A 24,492-nucleotide genomic window follows, 5' to 3' on the forward strand; every position below is an offset into this window, starting at 1 on the left:
GTTTGACAAACACTCAATAGCCAACCGTTCTCCACAGTAGCTCTCAACGACAGAAGTTCGAAGAGCAAGTTGGGATGGTAATTACGATGAACTGTGTCGATGAGTACTGCCTGCCGGCTGGTTGACCAGTCATCCATTATAGGTATTCCAAGAAACACGGAACAAAAATTAATCTGCTATACAAATTGGTTCAAGTCCCCAGAATGGCTGGCTACGCAGTTTATGCACTGCTCAACAACTTCTCTACTGCCCACTTGACAGAAAAGTTCCTGAGGTCCGAATAATGCTGCCCGACTCCCACAAATAAAACAGGAACGTTCGTGGCGTGAACAATGCTGACAATTGTGCCCACCATGTCTCCGACTGTATCGCACTTGGAGATGATGAACCCGTCCAAAGATCGACCAGCCCCGAACGAGGCGTTGAAGTTTTTGGCCTGAGCCACGGAGTCGGTACCGACAAGTGCCTGTTACGAAGCCACGTGGTCAGTATCAGAGAAGCAGAACGTGCAGAAGCAACTCAGTGTGCAGAATGGAAATGCTTCTTACCTCGCCAACCATCAAGATCTTGTCAGGTTGCGCAAACTTGGCAAACTTCTCTAGCGAAGACATCAGCCGCTGGTCGTTATGCCTACGACCGGCTGTGTCGATCAAGACCACATCGAAGCCCTCCTGGGCAGCAAATGCGACGGCATCCTTGGCCACTGCAGCGGCATCCTTGCCGTATCCCTTTTGGTACAATTCAACCTTGCCGCCTTCTCTTTGGGTGAGTTCCTTGAGGTTGCGAACATGCACCGCCAACTGCTCAACGGCACCCGAGCGGAAGGTGTCACCTGCCGCAATCAGCACCTTGTACTTGTTTTGCAGGAGGAAGAAGCAGATCTTTGACAAGTTGGTCGATTTTCCGACACCGTTGACACCCACAATCGACATGACATAGGGCCGCGCCTTTCGCAGAGACGTGGCTGGTGGTGATGTGATGGAGTCAATCTCGCGAAGAAGGTCCAGCGAGGATGTGGGCGTAAGCATCTTGGTCAAGGAGACTTCCATGGCTTTTTGTATCTTGGTATTGATACCTGTGCAAGGTTGTCAGCTCTCTGTCATTGCATATTGAAGCGCATGACAACCGGACTTACTCTCGAAGCTTCCTGTCTTGACACCAAGAAGCTCCTTCTCAACCCCTTCACAGAGGCGCACGGCAGCCTCGCGCGCGACGTTCTTCTTCAACAAATGCTCTTCCATGCCCTTCATGGCCTTGTCCAAATCCTCCTTAGTCAAGACCTTTCCACCCACCACGTTCCTAAAAAGACCTCCAATAGCACTCAGGCCTGTTCCCACCAGACCAGTTGGGGCATCGGTCCTGGATACGGAATTCTTGGCCTCCGCAGACGCAAGAATCGAGTGGACCTCATCGCCCAGGTCCCTGAGCACAAACTTGCCCTTTGTAGTCGAACCCCATGTTGAGGCATCCACTTCTTCAACGGCCGGCCGCCTTCCTGCTTCGGTTTCACTATCGCTTGTTGCTTTGGAGGCGGAGAAGTCAAGTTGAACATCGTCCTCCTCGTCAGCAAGGCCGTCCGCATCCCACTTTCTGCCTTTCTTGGCAAGCTTGGCCTTGGTTCGTTTGACAGACGCTTCGTCGCCTGAAGAAGCGGGCGCAGAGTTGGTATTCTGGAGCTTTCTCGCTCTTCTCGACATCTTGCCTCCCGGACCTGGCTTTGCCACCAAAAGGTGACTTGCTACAGCCGGAGTCGTGGGCCGCGATGCGTTTGGTGACGTATCGAAGTCCGAATCGCCCTGCTTGCTTGTATTGGTGTTGCTCGGTGCACGGCCGCCACGGACAAGGCCAGGTAGCGGCGGAGGCATATCGCTCAGGTCGTCTGACAAAGCTTCATCTTGGAATGCGCGAACGTCTTTCGAATCCGATTTACTGCCTGTTTTCTCGAGCTCTTGCAGTTGCTGGTCGAAATAGTCATCAAACTTGGCGCACTGAATAAGCGTGACGTTCGGCTTCTTAAGCTGGTCGCCATAGAGGTTCACAAAGATGGTCCGGATGTTGTCAACGAGCTTGTCGATCCATGAGAGATGTAGGAGTGATCTGTAAACCGCCTGCGAGTCATGATGTCAGCCAGCGGCCGTGAAGGGCGGAGATGGGCACAAGGCAAGAAGAGATGCGCATACAACAAAGATAATACCCAATTCCTTCTCGAACGACCAACGCAGTGTATGTTGGTCATGTTTGTAGGGCGGATTGGCCGACGCAGAAGCGCCATCCTTGGTACCAGCAACAGCGCTCTTCTCCTCGATGAAGACGTCGGATATGAAGTTGTTGACTACAGCAGGACTGACGGCGGCGTATGTCCTGGACCACAGCACCACCCCTGACGTCGTCAGGATCTCGAAAGTGTCCAACATGGCTCGTCAGATGGTGCCCCGTTTCGAAGTGGTAAGCTGGTATATAACGAGCACTCCCTAATGACAATTGGCGTTTGGAGGAGTGCGGATTGTGTCAAAGAGGAAGAGAGTACGAGGGGAGAAGTGGAAGAGTAAATATTCCAGGAAAAGGGGCGGAAGTGCTTCGAGTCCAAGACCACTCAGACTCAATGGAAGCCAAACTGTCATATTGGCCGCCACCACTGCATCGGCGTGGTTAGCCGGGCGCCGCGCTTCTGGAACACGCTGGAGCTAGCAAGTGGAAGGTGGGGCCATCGGGACTTTTGTTGGTTGATAGAGCGCCGATAAGATGTCATCAGGCTATTTCTTGGCACGGCGGGCAGGCGATCGAGTGCAGTGAGGTCGGGTGCCAAGGCGGCCGGCCAGGGGCTGCGCTGGTGTCGGCCTGGGGAGTGGAAGGGGAAGGGGGGGTCTACGGGGGTCTATGGGGGTCTACCTAAGCTACCTGAGCCCTGAGGGTGTTCACTTCAAGTTGCTGCATGTGGTCAATGACAGCATCTCCAGATTCAACGAAACACATCGCATCTCCCCGACAGAGCTGCCTGCCCGGCAAAGCCACGCAACGCGGTCAACACGAGCACGCAACACCAACCTGATACTTACTAGCAACACGAATTCCATACCGATCGACCCGCGAAAAGAGTCCCAAGACCGTGACTAACATCCAAACTCTCCCTTTCACTTTATACAGCCTCACCAACCGACAAGATGCAGCGATCCGGCTACGGGCAATCGCCCCCTTTACACCACCCTGTCCCGCAGCACGTCTCAACCGTTCCTCAGCTACGATCGCCACCGCCGCCCACGTCGCAACCTCACTCCGGCTATGATGGAAGCCCTTACCAACAGCAAGGGCGGGCACCGTCAGGAAACATGTTTGGCCAGTACGGCAACTTTATAAACGACCCGGCAGCGCAGCTGGCCTCGCAGTTCGGACAGACAGCTTTCAAGCAGGGACAGGAATACCTCGAGCAGAATGTGAGGATGCTGACGGCTTACCTGTCGCGGAGGGAGACGCATGCTAACGCGAGGCGCTACAGGTCAACCGCTTCGTCAGTGTCTCGGCACTCAAGCATTACTTTAACGTCACCAACTCCTACGTAATAAACAAGCTCTATCTTGTCCTGTTTCCCTGGAGGCATAAGCCCTGGTCCCGCAAGCAGACAGTAGGCCCGGGCGGCCAGGAAGGGTGGTACCTGCCTCCCAGGGACGACATCAACAGCCCCGACATGTACATTCCGGTCATGTCACTGGTCACCTACATCTTTCTCCAAACTCTCATCGCGGGTCTACGTGGCCAGTTCCAGCCGGAACTGTTCGGATACATTGCGACAACCGCGCTAGTGGTGGTTATCGTTGAAATCCTGGGTCTGAAGCTTGGATGCTACCTCTTGAGCATCTCCAACGAGTCGCAGCTCTTGGACCTCGTCGCTTACTCTGGGTACAAGTTTGTTGGCGTTATTGTCACCATCTCTATTGCCGAGATTGTGAATGGCGGCAAGGGAACTGGTGGTGTGATCGGCTGGACTGTCTTTGGTTACACTTTCTTTGCGAACGCTCTCTTCTTGGTATGATGCCCTGCTGCTGTTCCCTTCTCCGAATTGGATCGTTGACTAACCTGCGTTTCTCAGATGCGCTCCCTGAAATACGTTCTTCTTCCCGAGAACAACAACAACGCCCAGGGTCCTATGCAAACCATGCCCACCGAGGGTAGGGCAAAGAGATCGCAGAGGCTACAGTTCCTCTTCTTCTACGCCTACATCGTGCAGCTCTTTTTCATGTGGATTCTGAGCCGGCCATGAAGTTTGACGTTGGGCAGCCTAGCGAGGGTATAAACAAAACAACAAAAACATGATTGCCGAGAGACAAGAAGAAGCCTCGGTATAACGGGTGATGTATGGCATATATGGTCACCACAGCTTCGGCCATTCACAGCTAGTATGCTAATGAGTGACTGGTGCGGGCGTATGCAAATGTCTAATGAGAACCGGTAGAATAGTCCAAAAGAGGTTTCGGTCACTTACCAACGAGGTTAGGTACTACGCCGGATATAACCGGGGTGTCACTACATTCATGTAATGGAAAGGGGGAAATAGATAAGACAACCCCGAAGATCTCACGCGGGTGACATTGAACCAAATACCTGGGCCTACCTACCTAAATGGGCATCGCTATCGTCGAGCACAGGATTCCGTTTGATAAATACGTCTCCGAGTACGTCAGCTATTGGCTCGCATACTAATAGGCGTGCTATCCCCCGACATCTCGTCGACAGGATGGGTTGAGCTGTAGTCGTGGACACCTGTATTCACTTCAGAGTTGATGCCATACTTTCCTCGCCAACATGATTCAGTATCTTGATGCGTTTCTTAATATCATATCCCTCATGTTGGAAATCATTGGCCGAGCTGCGTTCTTTCTCGTGGTCGGTTGGGTAAGTTCGTTTGTTGCCTTTTTATCTCATCCGGTTTTCTGTTGTGTTGCCCAACCGGTGGGGCATCTGGCGCTATGCTGCTACCAGGTAGTCGTCCGTCTATACTGTACCGCCGTCACCTTGGCTACACTTTAGTCTATTCGTTTCCTTCCCCTCCAAAAAGCCAATACACTCATTTTACAAGCACTCCTCCACGCTCCTCATCGTTTTCTCATACTCCGTTTCGCTCTCCTCCAATTCACCTACGATTAGCTTCAAAGCGATCCGCCTACTGAACTCATCAAACAGCAGGAACCTCTTTCATCGCAAAATGCCCAAGCCAGCAGCTCCCGCAAAGAAAGATGATAACGAGCCATCGCCTATCATCAAAGCCACGCTACAAGCGGCAGTCATTGCGGGAATATCAAACATTCTCGCCCAGGCCATCAGTGCCTACAAAGACGGTGTATGTGAAACTCATTCTGGCTCACGTTCATCGTGGAAGCGATGACGTAATGCAACATGCACATAGTTGGAGATCTTGATGCTGACAACTGGTAACTCTGCTGATTAGACACCTCTGGTGATTGACTGGGTGCCAGTGTTCCAGTTCTTCCTCTTTGGTATGATCTCTACGCCTCCCAATTTTTTGTGGTAAGTCTTGGCCCTTTGTCGGTGTGGACGGCCACAAGGGGGAATTCCATCATTCAGTCATATCCTCCGTCCTCACCTAACACCGAACGAGAGAAACCTCCCTCTCCTCGGCGCCATCAACCCATGAGTGACCTTACCTAACACTCCCCCTTAAAGGCAAGAACTCCTTGAAACCACCTTCCCATCCCACCACGTCTCCCCCACGCGCGAAGCCATCGCCTCTGCCTCCGCCTCTGACGAAAAGGCTCTCGACCGCGAAGCCTCTCTCGGCACGCTCGTCGAACCGCGTCTCAACAAAGGCAACACCTTCATTAAATGGCTGCTCGACCAAACCGTGGGGGCAGCCGTCAACACGTTGCTTTTCAGCATGTTCATGCACGGCACGCAAGCCGCGATGCAGCACCGGGCCACCTCTTCGTTCGGCGCCTCACCCGATCAAAGTCTGTGGTTTTTGATCGACAGCTTCAAAAGGGGAAACGCGATCCAGTATCATAGCGTTAATTGGAACTGGGTTTGGGAGGAGTCGAAGCGCGAGTTTTGGGGGTTATTGGTGGCGAGCTGGAAGTTTTGGCCGTTTGTGAGTATTGTCAACTTTGCAGTGTTGAAGACGGTGGCGGCGAGGAGTCTGGCAGGAAATTTGGCCGGCATTGCGTGGGGAGTCTATATGAGTTTGTTTGCTGCGCAGTAGGAAGATAAAGAGGGCGGGGAGGAGACTGGGTTGTTGTTATGGTGTGATGAGGTTATGTTATGAGGGGGATATGATGATGGGGATTTGATGACGGTTACTGCTGTTAATGAGCAATGGTATGCCTTCAGAGCCACGCCTCTCACCTTGATACGGTGTGCCGGGTAGGGTCATTGACTGTCGTCCCCCAACGCTCTTGATGGGTGGGTATAGCGAGATGACTCGACGGAGGAGGAAAGAGAAGAACAGTGGGGATGAGATAAAGGAGAAATTGTTGGCAGCAACTACAGCCGGGTAAAATGGGGTTGTAGTTGTGGCCATGCTTTTCGCTGTTCAATGAACACAAAATTTTAAGAATAGAGATATCTTCCGGGGTCTTAGCTAAGCTACAATCATACCTAGTCAAAAAAATACTGTCCCCCTTCCGCACATATCCAGTATGGTAAAGGGGGGACAGTATTTTTTGACTATGAGTTTACTTGTACACTCCTGGACATGTGGTAAGTTATGGGCCTACATGTAGTCAGTCACAAACTCTGTTATCAAACGCAGTTTCCAGGTTCGTTAACGACTTGGAAGTGTCAACTGTATTTCGTTTTGGAAACATTGAAACGTCAGACTCGAATTGTCTATAAAGGATTGAGTCTTCATCGTGAACGTAAGATTATTCTTTTGAATTTCTTTTCCTAACATCCTGTCACCCAAGATAAACCATTAGACTCTAAGCAAGATCACTACCCGAACAGCCTGGATATTTGCCATTTAACTCCATAGAACATCGACGGAATTAAAATCCCCATCAAGATTACAAACAGATTAATGTCTCGAATAAGACAACAACAATAAGGTAGGCAAGAATGAATGTCACAGCAGCACAGAGCAGCCAAAGCACGAGAACAAGTAGCTGTATAGAGACAGTTCGGGTATTTCAAGCAAAATGACATTTCCTTCCATTCCCCATCACCATCAAATTATCGAAAAAGTAAGAAACGTATGAAAATTAAGCACATCTCTACCAAAAATAGCCATCAAACATTAAGACGTCTTCGTTCATGGCATAGTGTTCCCCCCCCCCCCCCCCCCCCCCCCAAAAAAAAAAAAAAAAAAAAAAAAAAAAGATTTCGCTGATAGACTGCTTGGTTGCTGGTGTGATGGGTGCAATTGCCGCCGCCATCAAATTACACGCTTAGCTTTTCCTATATGGCTAAGCTTCTTTCCTTGCATTCCTTTCTTTCATCTGGCAGATCCGGCCGGTGGATGCTCATCATCATCAAGGTGACTATCGTCGAAATTCTTCTTCCTCCAATCCGCCATACTTTCGCTCAGACCGAGGGTACCGTCACTCTTCTGATTGGGAAGAGATGCGGTAGGAGTTCCGAGGCCCTCAAAATCAAACGCGTTGCTGTGACGGTAGTTCTTACTATTGGTTTCCCAACGGCTCCGCAACGTCTCGAGCTCGCTTGTCAGGTGATCCAGCGCGACGCTATCTCTAGCATCGGGTCCTGGCCCGTACAAACTCTCGGCTTCGCTGGACTCATGCCTGACATGTCCTATTTCATTTGAAGGACCCACTGGGGCCACCGCAGCCCCGATCGCTTCGTTCGGGACTTGCCGGCTGCGTCTGCGGTAGTTGTCGACGCTCATTTCTACTTGATCAAGCAGTGTGCTGACCTTCTGCTCCGCATCCCGAGCGCGGCGCTCCAGAAGGGCATTCTCGTGCTGTAGCTCCTCTAGGTCTTTCTTGGTCGCTTCAAGACGTCGGCTGGCGTCGTCGCTGGCGTGAGCCGCCGAATCGCGTTCCTGGCGGACATCTTCAAGCTCTTCGCGCAGGGACTTTAGCTGTTGATCGAGTTGAGATGCCGTCCTCTGTAGCTCAGCTTGAAGCTCGCTGACTTGCCCTTGCAGCGATTCGCGCTCAGTCTCCCAATCCGCAGGTGCGCCGCTGCCGCCAGTCTCGCCCCCGACCTTGTCTTCAAGCTCAACAATCTGTTCCTTGAGGCGAGAGTTCTCCGTCTTATAGCGTGTCAGCTGCTCCTTAAGCTGTTTAAGCATCTTCTCGGTGCCCTTGACATAGTGCACAGCTGACTGGTAGTCATTATCGAGCTGGGCAAGCTTGTCACGATACGTCGTCTCCGCTTCCTGCGCTTGTTTTGCCGCTGACGCCTTTGTCTCCTCGTGCGCAGCTTGCGCCGCGGCAAGTTGCTGTTCAAGTTCGCGCAAGCGCATCGCCTCCGGGGAACCCTCACGCGGGCTGCCGAGTCGACTATGCCGGTTTACACTGGTAGGTGAAATACCACGTTCAGTGAGAATATCTTTGAGCGTGTTGTGTTGGACCAGGACGGCGTTGGTTTCTAGTTGTTGCTTGGCTAATTGCTGCTTGAGATCCGAGTTGGCGGCCTGAAGGAACTGGGTTTCTCTCAGGGCACTCTGCAACTGCCTGCGGATCGAGACGCCTTCACGACTGGCTTGTTCTTGATAGGCCTCAAGTCCAGCGATGCGTTCCTCTGCACTGCGTAGTTTGTCTGAGGCAGAATCTGCCTCCTGCTGGTACTTCCTCACCAGCGCATTAGCGGCGCTTAGCTGGCCTTGAAGGGCAGATGTGCGGTCAATGTCGCCGTTGCCTAAGCTACGGTTCTCCATTGTCGGCACCTTATCCAAACCGGCAAGCACGGCTTGACGGTGGACACGTGCCTCGTTGGCATGGCGTTCGGCCCGCTCTTCAGCATCTCTCAGGCGCTGAGTGATTGTAGCTAATTCAGCAGCCTGAACCTCACGCTCAGCCTTGAGCTTGTTCAACGTGGCCTCAATCTCCTCCCGGAGTGCGCGCTCTTCATCGAGTTTCCTTTCCAGCGTCTCTCTCATTTCGGTTGTTGCAGCTACCGCTTCCCGCAGTGACTGGAATGTCTCGACGCTTTGCTTAGAGTTACCGACGGCCTCATTGTACTTGTTTTCCAGTTCATCTTTCTCAAGACGGAGCATTTGTGCCGTAGATTCGAATTCCGACGCTGCGACTTCAGCCTCTCTTGCCTGCCGTTGTAGCATATGCATTTCAGCTTTGAGTTGCTCTACCTCGCCGGAATTCTTTTGCTTATAATGCTCCAGGTCCGCCATCCTTTTCTGCGCAGCACTGGCCGTATCATCCGCCAGTTTCCTGGCCTTCTTCTCGGCGTCGAGGTCGATTTTTAGGCGTTCCACTTGGTCCTGTAGATCTTTCTGGATACTCAAGGCTTGGGCAAGCTTTTTGCTCATCTCACCCACACGATCGTTGCCATCTTTATCTATATCGAGTTGGGGTGTGCTCCTGGCACTTCCTCCCTGCGCTGCCAGCTTGGCCTTGGCATAAATCGCTTCCTGAATAGCAGCATCCCGTTGTCGTTCGGCTTCGGCAATTTGCTTCGCAGCGAGAACTGCCTGTTTGTCTACTGAATTTTGTACATTGGCAAGCTCAGTGCGCATGGCAAGTAAAGCTTCGATTAAAGGCCTGTCCTCGTCGTCAAACGTCTCGGCCGCTCGTTGGTCCAGCGCTGGGCTCATCGAGGCGGTGGGCACATAACCGGCTTTACGAGCCAACTCCAACTCCGAAGCATACCAGGCATTGCGATTCCTTGCTGCGTCTAGCTCCTTCAGAAGTACAACTGTTTGAGAATTCCGCTGCGATGACCTTCGGTTGATAGAATTGCTGTTCAGCCTCGCAGTAGGCGCCGGCGGAGAAGCAGAACGATTGGCTGCTTGCTTCAGGCTTGCATCCGTTGAGCTGTCGACCGATCCTTGCGTGCGGGCTTGCTTCAGAGGCTTGGACTTGGGTGTTTCAGCAGCAGGCGGTTCCGTCTGCCGTGACGCAGACGATGCAGAGCGTGGTGCGTTCTGAGTTGGGGTATGTCTTCCCACAGACCCGGAACTCTCGTTTTGGGTGAAAACCGGACCTTGTTGGACGACCGGAGACTGTGTAGGGGAGCCTTGATAAGAGTCCGCCCTGCTGTCTGAAGAGGCGTTCCTTGCTCGGGCGACTGCTGGATTCACACCCGGCCTTGGAGGTTGGCCTTGAGGGGGAGGGCCGGCTGGACCCATTGGCGGACCAGGTCTCATAGGTTTGGGAGGCCCATTAGGGGGGCCTCTAGGGCCAATCTGGTCGTTTGGATTCGGGGGGCCTCTGAATCCGTTCTGAGGGGTAGTGTTGCCGGCATCCCCGGGTGGCCCGACCAACCGTCTCTGATCAGGAGGGCCCGACGAACCGTCTCGGGGCGGGAAGTTTTGGTTCGAAGATGGAGGAGTCGCGTTGCTTGGCCGCCTTACCGCGTTTCTTGGGGCACCAGGATTGCCTGCGGAATCAGGTGGGTATCGGATCTTTGTCGTGTCTAAACAGTAAACCAAGGCGAGATCATTAACAGCTGCCGTAGCAGAGCTTGGCTCTCCACCTACAACCACAACGGTCTTGCCAACTGCCGTCATGCTATGACCGGATCGAGGTGAGGGCGAAGGGCCCATATTCTGGAAGGTATACCAGCGGCGAGAGGTGATCCGAAAAGCCGCCAAGTCACCAAGATCCGCTCCTTCCTCGGTACGCCCTCCAAAAATATACATGACATCGTCAACAATGGCGGCCGCATGACCTTCGCGCGGGACAGGAATATATCCAATACATTCGAGCATAGTCCAGGCATTGGTCGTTGGGTCGTAGCACCAAACGTCGTTGAACCATTGGAAACCGTTCGTGCCTCCGAACCTAGTTCTATTCAGTGTCTATACCACCAGTGATATGGCGAATGGGCTGGACTTACAGGTACATCTTGTCATTGAAGGTTACCATGGAATGGTTTGTCCTAGCAGGAGGAACGTTGCCTTGAGGGGTAGTTCCGGGCTCTGTAGTAGCTATCAGCATTTCCCAGCGGTTGCTGGGCATTTGTAACTGATTCAAGTCGAAAGCTGCCAAGTCATTCATGAAGTATCCTTCTACCTGGCCACCAAAGACGTAGATCTTGGATCCTAAAATATTAAGAGTATGGCCATACCTACCCGCAGGTCGTGGACCGGCGGGCAGAGCTCTTGACCATTGTCGCGTAGCTAAAAGTGGTTAGCAAAAACCTTGTTGAAGAGGAAAAAGCCGCCGATAGGTGTCCTACAAGTATTCAGGAGGTATAGCGTCTCATCAAGGACATCGGACTCATCAATCTTGGTGTCTCCGCCAAACACAATAAACGCGTTCCCAACCAGCAAACTGGCGTGTCCAACCCTTGGGCCAGGACCCTCTGCCGTCGTCGCAAGAGGGTAGCAGGCCATACTCCCACCAGCCTCAATCATCCATAGGTCGCCTCTGACCATCGAGCTGTTGATCAAGCCGCCCATCACATAGATATCGCCCTCTTTAGACGATACCGAATTGACAGCGGCGCCATATCGGGGAAAGGGGCTCGGTTGAGATGTCGTATACGTTAACCTCCTTTGCGACCATGGGTAAAGCGAAGCGTTGGGGTTTGCCATTGGCATTGGGTTGGGGTTCGCGCCATTGCGAAACTATTGATTGAAAGTGTTAGGAAAATTCATCCCATATCGACCAATACCCTGGCGCAAAGCACATGACGAGGATTCAACATGTGAAGATGGCAAACATGGCTTACAGGAAGATCGTTGGGCGGCTGTTGCGGGGGTTCCCGGGATTGCATCTGTGAGGGCCCTTGTTGTTGATGTTGATGCTGCCCTTCGAGGGTCTGGCCTCGAGGGCGGCCATAGTTTTGCTGCTCCGGGCTGCCTACGCTACCGTCATTGTCGAGGGAGTTCAAGCTACCGGTAGGTGTTGATCGGGAGCCCTTCTCGTCCCTGACGCGCGCAGTCGCGCTCTGGGTTGACGAAGCCGACCCCGGAATACCATCTCGGCTACCTGGCCCTCTGTCGTGATTCTTCTTGGACTTGAAAAGAAAGGCCATGTCTAGTCTCTGGGGCCGCCCTTTGGGGGCAGCGGCGACAAGTTGGTTTCGCCGTGGCCTTCAGGTTGTCGGGGAAAAAATAGGCCGAAGGGAGAGCGTCGAGGTCGGTGTTCGTCTTTACTCGCTCGTCTCGTCGTGACTTGGGAGCTCAGGGCGTCCCACAGCAGCCGCACGGGCAATTGGGCGACTCTGGGGTTCGGGAGGGAGGTCGTGGTAATCTATGGCGTGACCGTGACCGTACCGTACCAGCGAACAGCGGGGGGGTCGAGCGCGCGCGTAGTAGCAGCAGACGCTTACAATCAAACAGGAGGCTCGTGCTGGGAGAATCTGAATGAAAGCACACCAGGAACACCGAAGACACTGGACCGTGACCGTAAGCCGTGACCGTGAACCGTGGACCGCGACAAGTTCACTGACGCTGACGGAGGAGGGAGTTGAAGGCTCGTCGATTTTGGAGATGGCTGGGGGCAAGCATCGGTCGGCCGGCCTGTCGTCTGTAAATGGAGGTGGAGCCGGGGGGTAAACAAGCGATCGAATTTCTGCTGAATTGAAATGACGGGGATGTTGGCAATTAGCAAATGCTCGTAAATGGCAAAAAGATGGCACCACGGCGTGCTGTAACGCAGCGAAAATAACGTACTCTTGCTTTTTTTGTCGGGTCCCAAAAGCTTGTTTGGCGTTCAGGTCACTTCCACTCTTCCATCCTCATCCAGGTCGGTTCTCCTTTTAGGGGGGCCGGGAGGGGGGTCCCTGTACATAAGCACTCAGCGGGCTGGCACGCGCCGCCCGAAAAAAGAAGGGCGTCTGTTATTGATTGAGATGATGATATGAACCACGGCATATACTTGTTGATAATTGGAGGGACCGCCAAGAAAGCGCCAACAGGATGTGGACGGATAGGTAGTAACCAACAAGAGGAGAGGAGAACAATCCTTTATTTTTATTTTTATTTTTACTTTTACTCTACGGTTGCCCAAGTGTGATGCACAAACTAACACAACCTGATGAAATGGAACCAGCAACCCAGGCAAAGGGGCATCTGCTGCACCTGCAGCTGCTATACATACTAACTTAACCTAGGTAATCCGTACCTGACGGACAAGATGTTAGCGCAGCCCGGCAGCAAGTGGAAGATGCAGGCTGCAGCCGTCCGTGTGAATGGCCGTCCATTCCGTCAGGACCACATCGCCGCGAATGCTGCTGAGATGGGGAATCTGACCATAACCCTGGCAACCTTCCAAAGCGGCCACCAAAACCTTCCAATGGAAAGCTTAGGAACAGCAGCCTCCAGCGAAGAAGCGGAGACTTTGTGGAAGAAAGAGAACAAAGGGGCTCCAGGGGAAGGGGGTTCCCGGACGCTTCCATTGTTGGAGTTCCACTGATGCAAGCACTTCACTTCCACTCTACAATCCTTAAACAATTTCGGTCTTCTGCCAAGGTAGCAACCTAAACGTGTAATTACCTGGTCATGTATTCACCTGCGACTCTCATATTCATGTCCAACATTCTTCGGCCAGTAACAGCTTGACATTGCAAAAGTATAAGTACTAACTTTTATACTGATACCTGCCCCAAGACATGCATAGTCAGATGAAGGCAGCAGTAGTGCTTTCATTCCGTACCGCATCTTGTCCCCATACTTCAGTTTTACTCTTCCGTGGGAAAAAGATGCGCGGGGTTACTTACGTTGCGACCTCCAAATCACGTTCCAGTCCAGTTCATTCCAGTCCAGTTGAAGCACATACCGCACTTTCTCACCACCCTTCAACCGGGTCTTATTTTGTTTGGAGCGAAACGGTCTCCAATAAAAGACCACACTTCCGTCCTGCAATGGTACGACACTGTTTCCAAGTCCGATAGTGTTGTGACTTTCGAGGTGTTTGGGATAATACCACGCCATCCTGTGACCCGACTGTCAAAAGTTAACGGTCTGATCTTTTGTCAGGCACATCATGATTCAACACAAGTGGTGATTTTACGCGTCCAACTTGGTAGATGGTGTTAGGCCGTCGAAATAATGCAAAGCTATATCGCACACCTAACTAGTTGAGATGAGATCGAATTCCGACAACTATGCGGCCAAACATTACTGCTATCTTCTCTCTCTGGTCCGTGAGTACAAGGAAGTACAGTAAAAACTCGACAAGATGTCGATATACAATGCAGGGTAGAAGGTGTTCGACCGCCACGCACATACTCATTGAGGGCCGCCAAACGCAGCTGACAAGACCTTTAACCCTTCGTTTCCTGCACATTGTACTTGTCAGTTTTACCGTTTCTACGGTACTTTTTTGTCCTGGAAATACAAACACGGTGAAGATGGATAGTAGGTTGTAACCAACACCAAAAGCACAAGGAGAGATTCAAGTTCTCCGCAACGAATATGTATTGAGCCTCAAGCGTGTCATTCCTCTGGGGTCATATCTCGGGTCCAACAGGATAGCGTGGACCCAACGTTGGTTGTTTCATGTTTCTTATTTCCACGCACAGACCATCCCGCACTCGCTTCCTGCAAGCATCTTCCATCAAGCTTAGGGGCCGGAAGAGTTGATGCCGATGCGGAGAACCAATCGACATGCCACCGGACCCGATACGTACGGATGCAAAGAGATATCTCCAAGAAGGTGACTTCCCGTGTCCGTATTGATGTGAATGGGTTGGTTGGATGTCGTGACAAAATGCAGAAACTCGTTTGGACTTCTTCGGAGCAGGTGTCCTCGGGGTGGCCGGCTCCCGTTCCGGACGTTTTCACGTGAAGCTCCCGCTCCGCGGCAAAGGGCCGAAGCGCACAGACCCTTTGCTCAGCGATCCCCAATGGCCGGGGCTCCACCCGATATTTTTTGAAATTGGAGTTCATGCAAAAGCACGATCAATGCAACTTGAACCTTTTTCCCACAGCCAATAAATCCAAGGTAGATTATGTTGAATATTCAGGTGTGAATGCCACTGCGGCCCATCCCATCTTGTTAGACCATCCTAGGATACGGAACGAAGTGGTCAACATCAAGACACAAGCAGGTGAGCAGGAACAACGGCGTCTGCCGGCAGCGTGGCTTGCGGTCGAGTGAGCTTCGCCGATTTTGTGTTGAGAGGACTCATAGGACAACTACTAATGCATACGGCTCGATCGTTGAGAACGTGCCAACCGAGAGGAGATTTCCATGTTCGCAAAGCTTGACAAACTGATGATAATCCGTCCTGCGCAGTCAGTATACATATGAAGAGGTGATTGGCTAACGACGGGAATCGGATCCAGACCGAGGCGGCGCATGGATTTGTGAGATCCTCGAAGCAGGCCTCGAGTCAAGTCAACGAACCGTTTCTTAACTCGGGCAATACATATCGATAATGAATGAAAAGTCCCACGGAGAATAGCAACGTTGCGGTGCAATGCAGCTTAGCGTACTGTACCAACGAGGGGGGTGAGGCTGAAAGCATGGACCACCATGTGCACTGCATCATCATGTGCGTTCAGTGCCTCCTTCTGTGGTGACACAATACCTCTACCTCCGCTGGTCTTGTTTGTAGGAGATGCCAAGAAGGCCTTCAGCCTGCCTAGTACACTACCTGTAGTAGGTAGGTACCGACCGACGTACCGTACAGGTCACCATTCACTGTCTTCACTCTACCTTGGATAGGTACCTAGGGTACGACGACTACACAGTAGAGGTAGAGGTAGTATCCGAGAAACGGGCACTCCCCCCCGCAGTCCTCCCCTCTGGAAAGGAAGCCTTGGCACCCAGAAACCCCCATGGAAGTAGCGTATGGCTGATGGGCAGCGCATCCACATCCACACGTCTGTGCTCCACGGCCCGCATCAACCCACCACCACCACCCGCACCCACCACGACAACACACAAGGAAGCGGTTCCCTCTGCCGACATCATCACGGCCGGCATTGCCAGTTCAAAGCAGTAGGAGTTGCGTGTCGTTTCGTATCACCCAAGTCTCACCAACTTCTATTGCAATATTCTCGGTATACTAGAGGAGACACAGGCAATTTGCTGGCAGTGACATTTGGTAGGCTCTGGTTACACAAGCGGAAGCGCACTTCACCCACTGCAGTGGGAATCTACCGCACGCAGCTGCCTCTGATAAAAGTCTAGCTAGACTGACTGACCCAATCCCATCTCTCAAACCTACAGCGTAAAGACCGGCATCATCCAACGAGAGTCACGACGGCACCACTACTGCCACCGACTACTACTACCACCAGGCTACCTTGGTCAGATTCGCATCTTCGTTACAGCCGACAGTCAATCGCACGCCTACCCCACGCGCATCCGAACCTCTGCGTTTCCCTAGCCTTCAGATCGGTCCCCTCCTCTGCAGGAAATACAGCTCTGGTTGTGCCGCCTGATATAGCGCATCTACCTGGGCCGCCGACATCACCTCCATATCACCGTACGCTCGCTCTTTTACAGACTTACAGACTTGTTACACCGCCGCTCTGTTCTCGACTCATCGCCTACCCGGCCTCGTCGCGGCCTTGAAAACCCGACTCTACCCTCCGAGGACCATGACCTTCGCTCTCGTCTAGTCGCGTACCATGACTGCTGTTTCTCTTCACGCCTCCCACCCCGGCTCTGCAGAATTTGGCCAGAGACAGCCCTCTGCTCCCACTCCCGCTTCTGGCCGTTACGCGAGGCCCGGCTTTCCGTCATCAACTGCTACATCACCATCCCGCCACACAATGAACAACCCAGCTCGTCAAAGTTCAGTCACAATGTCACAAGTCCATCCTCAGAGGCCAGAAGATGGCAACGAGCGCGTCGCGACAAACGGGACCTCTCATCCTGCTGCTCATAACCAGCTGCCACTTCGATCCAACATACAGAGACGCATGTCCGATTCCTCACCAGCGCCCATGTTTCGACGCCCCTCAAGCGCCCCCGACGACAATAACCAGACATCTCCTGGGACCACGTTGCATGGCGGGCAATCAGATGATGACGACCATATGCCTGTCGCCCGGCCGGCCAAGGCGCCATTACTGCGGTCCAAGAGCGAATACGGACTGCGGTTGGAGAGGGAAAGCCCCATCGAACAAGTTGACGAAGAGTACCATGATTGGGGTGCCAGGCATGGGTTCGAGGACCATTATCAGTCCGAAGAAGTCATTTCTCAGCTTGCAAATGTACGTTGATTTGTGTCTCTGCCTTTGGCTGGGGTGTCACTAACCGTGCGCTGAGCAGAGCTGGTACATGTACTTTACCGATAAGCGACATGAGACAACAGGGAAGCCAAAGACACCCGCTTTCGAGATCCAAGACTGGCGTATGCGCGATCGCCTAAAAACAGTTTCTGCTGCGATAGCAGTATGCTTGAACATAGGAGTGGAACCGCCAGATCAACTTCGCACCACCCCGGGTGCCCGGCTTGAAGCTTGGCAAGATCCGACGGTGCCTCCTGTTTCCAAGGCACTGGAGAATATCGGCAAAGCCTTGCAATCTCAATATGAGACCCTTGCTATTCGGACGCGCTACAAGCAGTATTTAGACCCGTCCATCGAAGAAACCAAGCGGTTCAGTGTCTCCCTCCGAAGAAGTGCCAAGGACGAGCGTGTGCTCTTCCATTACAATGGGCATGGAGTGCCCAAGCCAACAGCCTCGGGAGAAATCTGGGTCTTCAACAAGAACTACACGCAGTATATCCCCGTCTCTCTCTATGACCTTCAGCAATGGTTGCAAGCGCCCACGATATATGTGTGGGATTGCTCCGAGGCAGGCAATATCCTCACCAATTACCACCGTTTTGTTGAGAAGCACGAGCAAGAAGAAGAGGAGGCGGCACAACGGGACCCAAATCACGAAAAGATCAACTTCCGTCCCTACATCCATCTGGCAGCCTGCAATGTCAAGGAAAATCTGCCAACCAACCCCGACCTGCCTGCTGATCTCTTCACTTGTTGCTTGACTACCCCTATAGAGATGGCACTCTGGTTCTTCTGTCTGCAAAATCCGCTAAAAACCAAAATATCTCCTGAGCGAGCCAAGAAGCTGCCAGGGCGGCTTCAGGAGCGCCGGACGCCTCTCGGAGAGCTCAACTGGATTTTCACTGCCATCACAGATACCATTGCATGGACCACGCTACCACGCCATCTCTTCCGCAAATTCTTTAGGCAAGATTTGATGGTTGCCGCTCTTTTCCGAAACTTTCTCCTCGCACAGCGTATCATGCCTGTGTACAACTGCCATCCCCAGTCGTATCCCGAGCTGCCAGATACACGTCAGCATCCTCTTTGGGAGAGCTGGGACTTGGCCGTCGATCTGGCTCTTGCCCAGTTGCCGGCCCTCGAGAGAAAGGAGAGTGAAGGGATAGAGTATGAGTACATCAACTCGTCATTCTTCGCGGAGCAGCTCACAGCATTCGAGATCTACTTGACTCGAGGGGATGCTTTGTCCCAGAAGCCACCGGACCAGCTTCCAGTGGTTCTGCAGGTGTTGCTAAGTCAGCAGCATCGAGTACGAGCTCTGGTCCTACTGGCAAGGTTCTTGGACCTTGGCCCTTGGGCAGTGCAACTGGCGCTCAGCATTGGCATCTTCCCGTACGTCTTGAAGCTCCTCCAGTCGGCGGCACAAGACCTAAAGCCAGTCATGGTGTTCATCTGGACTCGCGTTCTTGCGGTCGATATCTCATGCCAGCAAGACCTTATCAAGGATAGTGGGTACAATTACTTCGCGGCCATAATGAAGCCGCAAGATACCCTCTCCATGGTTAGCGTCGGGTTCTTGGATGAGCACAAGGCGATGTGTGCTTTCATCTTGGCTATGCTGTGCAAAGACTATAAACCTGGACAGCTTGTGTGTAACTCAACCGACATCATGACCTATTGCCTGTACCATATTGCACGCCCAGAAGGCCCCCTCCTGAAGCAATGGTCATGCCTCTGCATCAGCCAGCTCTGGAAGGACCTTCCTGAAGGTAAATGGAGGGGCATTCGGGAGAACGCCACTTCGAAGCTCTCCCACCTTAGTAGGGACCCCAACCCTGAAGTACGGGCAGCTATGGCGCATGCTATGACCACGTTCCTAGGAATCCCGGATCTCACGGACGAAGTTGCGAGGATCGAGGAAAGCGTTGCCTGGACCATGCTTGAACTGGCTACAGACGGCAGCCCGATTGTCCGAAAGGAGCTTCTAGTCTTCTTCTCTCATTTCGTTCTGCGTTATGAGAGCAAGTTCCTGGTTGCCGCCTTCGAGCAACTATCCGAGGAGAAGGATTATCTTGCTTCGCCTCCGCCAGAGGATGGCCAAGATCACAGAATGGGGTTACACTATACTCGCCGAGAAAACCGGGAGAGAGATGGCAGTATCAAACCATCAGCATTTGGTGTAGCGCATGATTCGATTTTCGCTGCCTGCTGGAAACACATCAACATCTTGAGCGTGGATCCACATCCCGAAACCCAAAGAGATGCCACCATCATCGTGGATTATGTTCACAATGCACTTCTCCAATCACCACTTACAACGCAAACGCAAAATCTCATGGACGAGATCCTCCGGCGCTCTAGAAAAGTGTCGAGGGGTGATATGAGCCAGAGAAGCGCCGCTGCCGGCACTCACGCTGCAGTCGCACAGCCATTGCCTTCGCCAGGCCTTCTCAAGAGGACTGCAAGTTACCTGTTTGGCCCCCTCATGGGGACCCTGGACCCTTCTTCAACCTCGATTCCGCCACTGTCCCCTGGGCTTCAAAGAAGTGGATCTCGAAGCAGCCGAAAAGGTCCGGGCCTGGATTCTGCGCCGCCTGAGCAAAATGATCAGGCTACTTCACCAGCAAATTACCACGTTGCCAACGAACCGTCATGTGCTGGTTATAAAGAGCGCAGCATGAAAGACCTGCCTAGCCTACCATTGGTAAGCACGTTCTTGGACTGGTCCATAGAGTATTTCCGCGAGCCGCAGATGAAAGCATCGGAGGCCGAAGAGCCTGGCAGCCACGAGTACAACGAACGCCTCTGGCGCCGTTCACGCAACGAGGCCGTTTTGAGAGAGACTCAGCCCCAGAAGACGCATGCGCGAACCCACAAGTGGAATGACCAAATTGGCGTCATCAACAATGGTTCGCAACCGGCCAAACTCAGCTTCCATCAGTTTGAGAATTACGTTGCCGTCGCAGATGACGGGAATACAGTGAACGTGTGGGATTGGAAACAGGGTACCCGGAAGAGTCGTTTCTCCAACGGCAACCCAGAAGGCTCCAAGATCTCAGACATGAAGTTCATCAACGAAGACGATCAAGCGCTGTTGATGACGGGGTCATCAGACGGTGTAATCCGCGTTTACCGGAATTACGACAGCAATGAGAACATCGAGCTGGCATCAGCTTGGCGCGCTCTGACGCACATGGTTCCGTCCAACGTCAACTCGGGCATGGTGTTCGACTGGCAACAGGTCAAGGGTCAGGTGCTCGTGGCCGGGGATGAGAGGGTCATTCGCATCTGGAATGCCGGTCATGAAATGTGTACCCATGAAATTCCAGCACGATCCGGCTCCTGCGTTACTTCGCTCACGTCAGATCAGATGACAGGCAACATCTTTGTCGCCGGATTTGGCGACGGGGCGATCAGAGTCTTTGATACTCGCATGAAGCCGCAGGAGAGCATGGTTCGGAAATGGAAGGACGAGAAGAGGCAGTGGGTACGATCGGTGCACATGCAACGCGGTGGACAGAGAGAACTGTTGTCGGCCAGCCGCAACGGCAAGATCCGGTTGTGGGATATCCGTATGGACCAGCCGCTCAAATCGTTCCAGACCACTAAGGACGTACTCAGGACGGCAAGCACCCATGAACACTTGCCTGTTTTTGCTGTGTAGGTTTCCCCACCCTTGATCATCCTACGCGGAACTGATTACAATAACTAACTTGCATGACGCTATATAGTGGTACTTCGGCGCATCTCGTCAAGGTCTTTGACTTTGATGGCCATGAGCTGACCCGGATCGAGCCCTACTCTAGCTTTCTCCAGGGCCACAAGGGCACGCCTATCTCTGCTACTGCATTCCATCCTCATCGGATGGTTTTGGGTTGCGCTGCTCGCGGGGACTATCACGTCAACCTGTTCGCTTGTGGGAACGAGAAGGTTGGCCCCTTCTAAAATTACGAGAGGGGTGGCATCCTCCGAGTTACGAGAGGCATAAGAGGGGTGGCATCCTCGGGTCTGTAGAACGGCCTATGGCCTCTGGCAAGCTACATCTACCCGTTGATTTTCTCATGATCTGTGATTGTTTGCATTTATCATCTCTTATGATACGCTTCTCGGGTCTGTCACGTCTTGGTTCATTTCGCGCTTCCCAACCATCATCCATCAGAGGAATTTCCTTTTTAAGCTTGCCCTGTTCACATAGTGATGCGTCTTCCTCTGGTTGTTGCTTTCTCTTCACTGCATGGCAATCTGGTTCTGTTGTGTTTGTTTTTATGTTTATGTTTATGTATGTCGCACGTTCAAGAATAATGCGTATATGAAGACAGAACGAAGGAATGTTTTCACGGAGGTCAAGTAGAAGCGAATCAAAGCTCATAACGGGAGCCAGAGACCAAAAGGCGACCGGAAGGATTGAAGCCTCTGTCTGATACGCTACATTTGATCCTGCGCACCGGTAGAGAGTGCGTGGAGGGAAGGAGGGTGAATAAGGATTTGCAGTAGTCTTTACTTAGCGGTCTTGTTGTAATTCATGGTGCGAATGGTCACGGTTCTCTCAGCATTGGCAGGTATTGTGACTTCCCTTCCCGGTATGTAGAACTATAACTGTTTGAAATCAAGGATTGCCTGGTACTCTGATCAGCGATAACGTCCTTTTGTAAGACTATAGATAATAGATACAAAAGATCTGGGGAATAGAACAAGCATACCTCCTGATAATCTTCGTATACAACCACCGCTTGACCAGTTGTATTCATTGTTTACCTTCCGATTCGCGTCCAAGTGTATTAATTTTACCCTCTATGTATGTCACCTCCCTCGAGAACTTTTCCCCTTTTTTTTTTTTTTTTTTTTGGGGGGGGGGGGGAGGGGGGGATCACCGAGTTCGCTCCTCTCAGATGCTAACTAAGCCAGTGCAACCAATCATCATACATGGACAATGCAAAGTGGATCCCCTGGCGAGTTCAGCAGCGCTCGTCTCGTCACTGTTCGTTATACCAGACGCGTCGTAACAACAAAGTACCCCGACTTCCACTTGCAACCTCCAGCAACTTCCATCCCAGCCTTCCATTGGCACAATAACCACATCCGAACTACTTGATCAGTGCAGCACGAATCATACTCGGCGACACTGTCTCACCTTAACCAAGTCATAGCTGAATCTGGCGCGCAGAGCAGCCATCTCGACAACGAGTCATGGGCCCCAAGCGACACCACGATGCCCTCACATACTCTGATAACGATGAGCCAGCACCGCAACCCGTAGCCAAGCGGCGGAAAGAGCATTCCTCTGCCAAATCCAAATCAACGGAGCCAAAGACCGACTCTACATACGGCCAACGCGCCGCCTTCCCTGGCCTCGACGAACCTGCTACGCTCAGCGACGAAGACCTGGAATTCGAGGACCAAGACGATGCCCTCGCCTATCTCCGTTCTGTTCGGTAAGCTTTCCCTCCCTGGATACTCATACCTCCCCTCCCTCTGCAGAAACATCCGTTAGGCTAAACAATGTCAATTTCTCCCAATTGCTGCAGACCATGATGACTGACAATGGTAAGTAACACAGGCAAGAGGCGAACGGCATACCTCACCTCCTCGTAGCTCCCAAAGCTGGGCCGCAGCTCCCGCCGTACCTCTCGAATGATTCATCAAACAACGTGGACAGAAGCATCTACCACGACGGCCTCGGCGATTCCCGTGGCTACTACCAAGACGGCGCCTACACAGCCACACCTGACAATCTCGTCGAGCCCGTCCCCGAAGATGACGATAACTACGATAACTACGGCTACGGCGGCGCCAACTATGATAAAGACTCGTCCAGCGACTCGTCAACCAACACCTCCCGCACCCACGCCCTCTTGACCACCAACCGCCACCTCGCCCGCGAAGCCTACTTCGCCTCCCTCATATCCCAATTCTCCGCGCTCCGCTCCATGCTCCACCAAACCCCCCCGTCCTCCCTCCTTGCCGCGCTCGACAAAGACCACGGCTACCAAGTCGGCTCCTTTGGTCCCAAGTCGCGGACCTTCCGAGTCTGGACGAACCGGATCCGCTACACGGACCCGGTTCCCGCGCAGGTGGCCGCCATGGACCGGTTCGGCGCGCTCAAGCTTCTGCGTGTCATCCTGGGCGGGAAATTCATTCGTCGGGGTTGTGAACTGCGAGAGCGCACGAGTCGGTGGATATGGGCGTTGTTGGCAAGACTGCCGGATAGAGGAGAGATGGATCATACGGACATCGGGTGGGTGAGAGAGCTGGGGAAGAGGGCAGTGTTAATGATGGTGAGCATTGCGCAGATGGCGGCGTTGAAGGAAGAGGTGGAGGGTGATTTGGAGGGGCAGGAGCTGCTGATTGGAGATGATGATGGCGAAGAGGAGCAGGAGCAGGAAGAGGAGGAGGAGGAGGAGGTTTTGGTCGAGTTGGAGCCGGACACGAGTAATGAGGTTGTCGGGAGAGTGGAGACGGAGGGCCAAACAGTCGAAAAGGACGTGGTTGAATCGGCCACCGAGGAGGACTCTTCGAAAGCTGCAAACGTTGTTGCTGGGAACGAGGGCAACTCGGCTAAGGTCGAGCAACGCCAGGAGCAAGAAGAGGCAGAGGGGGGAGAGATCGACATGGAGATCGATGATGGAGAAGTACTCGATGATGAGGAGGGAGGCCCCAACCTTCCTGCTGCATCGTCAAAAGACGATGCTGAGGCTAATATCGCGGCTGCGAAGGCACGATTGCTTGCTCAGCTTGATGAGGATACTGCTGCTGCTGACGCTGAAGCTCAACAACGGGAAGATGAGTTGACGAGACAACGACTGAACATGAGAGCGACACTGAACATGATTCTGACTGTCGCCGGTGAGTTTTATGGCCAGAGAGATCTACTCGAGTTCCGGGATCCTTTCCCCGCTCTATAGAGGTAGGAGAACGTGCGCGGGTTTATCGCCGGTTCTTTGCAGAGTCGGACGGCTTGAGTATGTGGACGGCTCTGGAGATGAATTAAGATCCATGAGAGACGAAATGCATTTCACGTTGGCCGTCTATTTACCAGGAACTCATATATGCTTGTCTTGGACCACACGTTATAGGAGTGGATCGAACATTCTTTGATTGGCCTTGATTGAGGTCTAGTCTAGATTATAGGTATGCAAGACTCGTCTAGCGCTTCACGTCCTGTCGAGGGTTCGATATAGATACAAAACAGATGATACAGAGGACGTCTTCCT

At 52.7% G+C, this 24,492-nt stretch overlaps 6 protein-coding genes across 6 annotated transcripts; 4 read left to right on the plus strand and 2 right to left on the minus strand.

The window, feature by feature from the left end:
- Positions 1–64: 64 nt before the first annotated feature.
- Positions 65–2,658, minus strand: B0T23DRAFT_451823 (signal recognition particle, alpha subunit, N-terminal-domain-containing protein). The gene is made up of 4 exons (XM_062841127.1): positions 2,181–2,658; positions 1,136–2,108; positions 549–1,075; positions 65–466 (listed from the first exon to the last, which is right to left on the minus strand). Exons 1-4 carry the CDS (start codon positions 2,412–2,414, stop codon positions 221–223), a joined length of 1,980 nt encoding a protein of 659 aa, XP_062695855.1. The 5' UTR covers positions 2,415–2,658; the 3' UTR covers positions 65–220.
- A 503-nt stretch (positions 2,659–3,161) lies between these two features.
- Positions 3,162–4,255, plus strand: B0T23DRAFT_426690 (YIF1-domain-containing protein; the record flags this gene model as incomplete). The annotated part of the gene is made up of 3 exons (XM_062840007.1): positions 3,162–3,431; positions 3,494–4,021; positions 4,085–4,255. 3 exons carry the CDS (start codon positions 3,162–3,164, stop codon positions 4,253–4,255), a joined length of 969 nt encoding a protein of 322 aa, XP_062695856.1.
- Positions 4,256–4,534: 279 nt separating this feature from the next.
- Positions 4,535–6,237, plus strand: B0T23DRAFT_87964 (uncharacterized protein). The gene is made up of 4 exons (XM_062841933.1): positions 4,535–4,887; positions 5,176–5,332; positions 5,441–5,520; positions 5,677–6,237. The coding sequence occupies exons 1-4, from the start codon at positions 4,814–4,816 to the stop codon at positions 6,206–6,208; spliced, it is 843 nt and encodes a 280-aa protein (XP_062695857.1). The 5' UTR covers positions 4,535–4,813; the 3' UTR covers positions 6,209–6,237.
- A 1,201-nt stretch (positions 6,238–7,438) lies between these two features.
- B0T23DRAFT_312446 (uncharacterized protein) lies at positions 7,439–12,126 on the minus strand (the record flags this gene model as incomplete). The annotated part of the gene is made up of 4 exons (XM_062834690.1): positions 7,439–10,928; positions 10,984–11,266; positions 11,326–11,716; positions 11,821–12,126. 4 exons carry the CDS (start codon positions 12,124–12,126, stop codon positions 7,439–7,441), a joined length of 4,470 nt encoding a protein of 1,489 aa, XP_062695858.1.
- A 4,350-nt stretch (positions 12,127–16,476) lies between these two features.
- Positions 16,477–21,240, plus strand: B0T23DRAFT_88041 (raptor N-terminal caspase like domain-containing protein). The gene is made up of 3 exons (XM_062841934.1): positions 16,477–17,263; positions 17,322–20,941; positions 21,013–21,240. The coding sequence occupies exons 1-3, from the start codon at positions 16,676–16,678 to the stop codon at positions 21,224–21,226; spliced, it is 4,422 nt and encodes a 1,473-aa protein (XP_062695859.1). The 5' UTR covers positions 16,477–16,675; the 3' UTR covers positions 21,227–21,240.
- A 1,054-nt stretch (positions 21,241–22,294) lies between these two features.
- Positions 22,295–24,408, plus strand: B0T23DRAFT_88064 (uncharacterized protein). Its single transcript, XM_062841935.1, has 2 exons — positions 22,295–22,713; positions 22,839–24,408. The coding sequence occupies exons 1-2, from the start codon at positions 22,469–22,471 to the stop codon at positions 24,181–24,183; spliced, it is 1,590 nt and encodes a 529-aa protein (XP_062695860.1). The 5' UTR covers positions 22,295–22,468; the 3' UTR covers positions 24,184–24,408.
- The last annotated feature ends 84 nt before the right edge of the window (positions 24,409–24,492 follow it).

The sequence above is a fragment of the Neurospora hispaniola genome, assembly GCF_033458365.1.
Source record: "Neurospora hispaniola strain FGSC 10403 chromosome Unknown B0T23scaffold_2, whole genome shotgun sequence".
Lineage (NCBI taxonomy): Eukaryota > Fungi > Ascomycota > Sordariomycetes > Sordariales > Sordariaceae > Neurospora > Neurospora hispaniola.

What these genes read in the sequence shown, in the direction of transcription:
- B0T23DRAFT_88041 (XM_062841934.1), top strand. Translation starts at nt 16,676, where the DNA reads ATGACTGCTGTTTCTCTTCACGCCTCCCACCCCGGCTCTGCAGAATTT. An exon ending in TCATTTCTCAGCTTGCAAAT is followed by an intron (nt 17,264 to 17,321) that starts GTACGTTGATTT and finishes TGCGCTGAGCAG; the next exon opens with AGCTGGTACATGTACTTTAC. An exon ending in CACTTGCCTGTTTTTGCTGT is followed by an intron (nt 20,942 to 21,012) that starts GTAGGTTTCCCC and finishes GACGCTATATAG; the next exon opens with TGGTACTTCGGCGCATCTCG.
- B0T23DRAFT_88064 (XM_062841935.1), top strand. Translation starts at nt 22,469, where the DNA reads ATGGGCCCCAAGCGACACCACGATGCCCTCACATACTCTGATAACGAT. An exon ending in GCCTATCTCCGTTCTGTTCG is followed by an intron (nt 22,714 to 22,838) that starts GTAAGCTTTCCC and finishes TAAGTAACACAG; the next exon opens with GCAAGAGGCGAACGGCATAC.
- B0T23DRAFT_87964 (XM_062841933.1), top strand. Translation starts at nt 4,814, where the DNA reads ATGCGTTTCTTAATATCATATCCCTCATGTTGGAAATCATTGGCCGAG. An exon ending in TCTTTCTCGTGGTCGGTTGG is followed by an intron (nt 4,888 to 5,175) that starts GTAAGTTCGTTT and finishes CTCATCAAACAG; the next exon opens with CAGGAACCTCTTTCATCGCA. An exon ending in ACGCCTCCCAATTTTTTGTG is followed by an intron (nt 5,521 to 5,676) that starts GTAAGTCTTGGC and finishes TCCCCCTTAAAG; the next exon opens with GCAAGAACTCCTTGAAACCA.
- B0T23DRAFT_451823 (XM_062841127.1), bottom strand. Translation starts at nt 2,414, where the DNA reads ATGTTGGACACTTTCGAGATCCTGACGACGTCAGGGGTGGTGCTGTGG. An exon ending in AATTGGGTATTATCTTTGTT is followed by an intron (nt 2,109 to 2,180) that starts GTATGCGCATCT and finishes CATGACTCGCAG; the next exon opens with GCGGTTTACAGATCACTCCT. An exon ending in CAAGACAGGAAGCTTCGAGA is followed by an intron (nt 1,076 to 1,135) that starts GTAAGTCCGGTT and finishes AACCTTGCACAG; the next exon opens with GTATCAATACCAAGATACAA.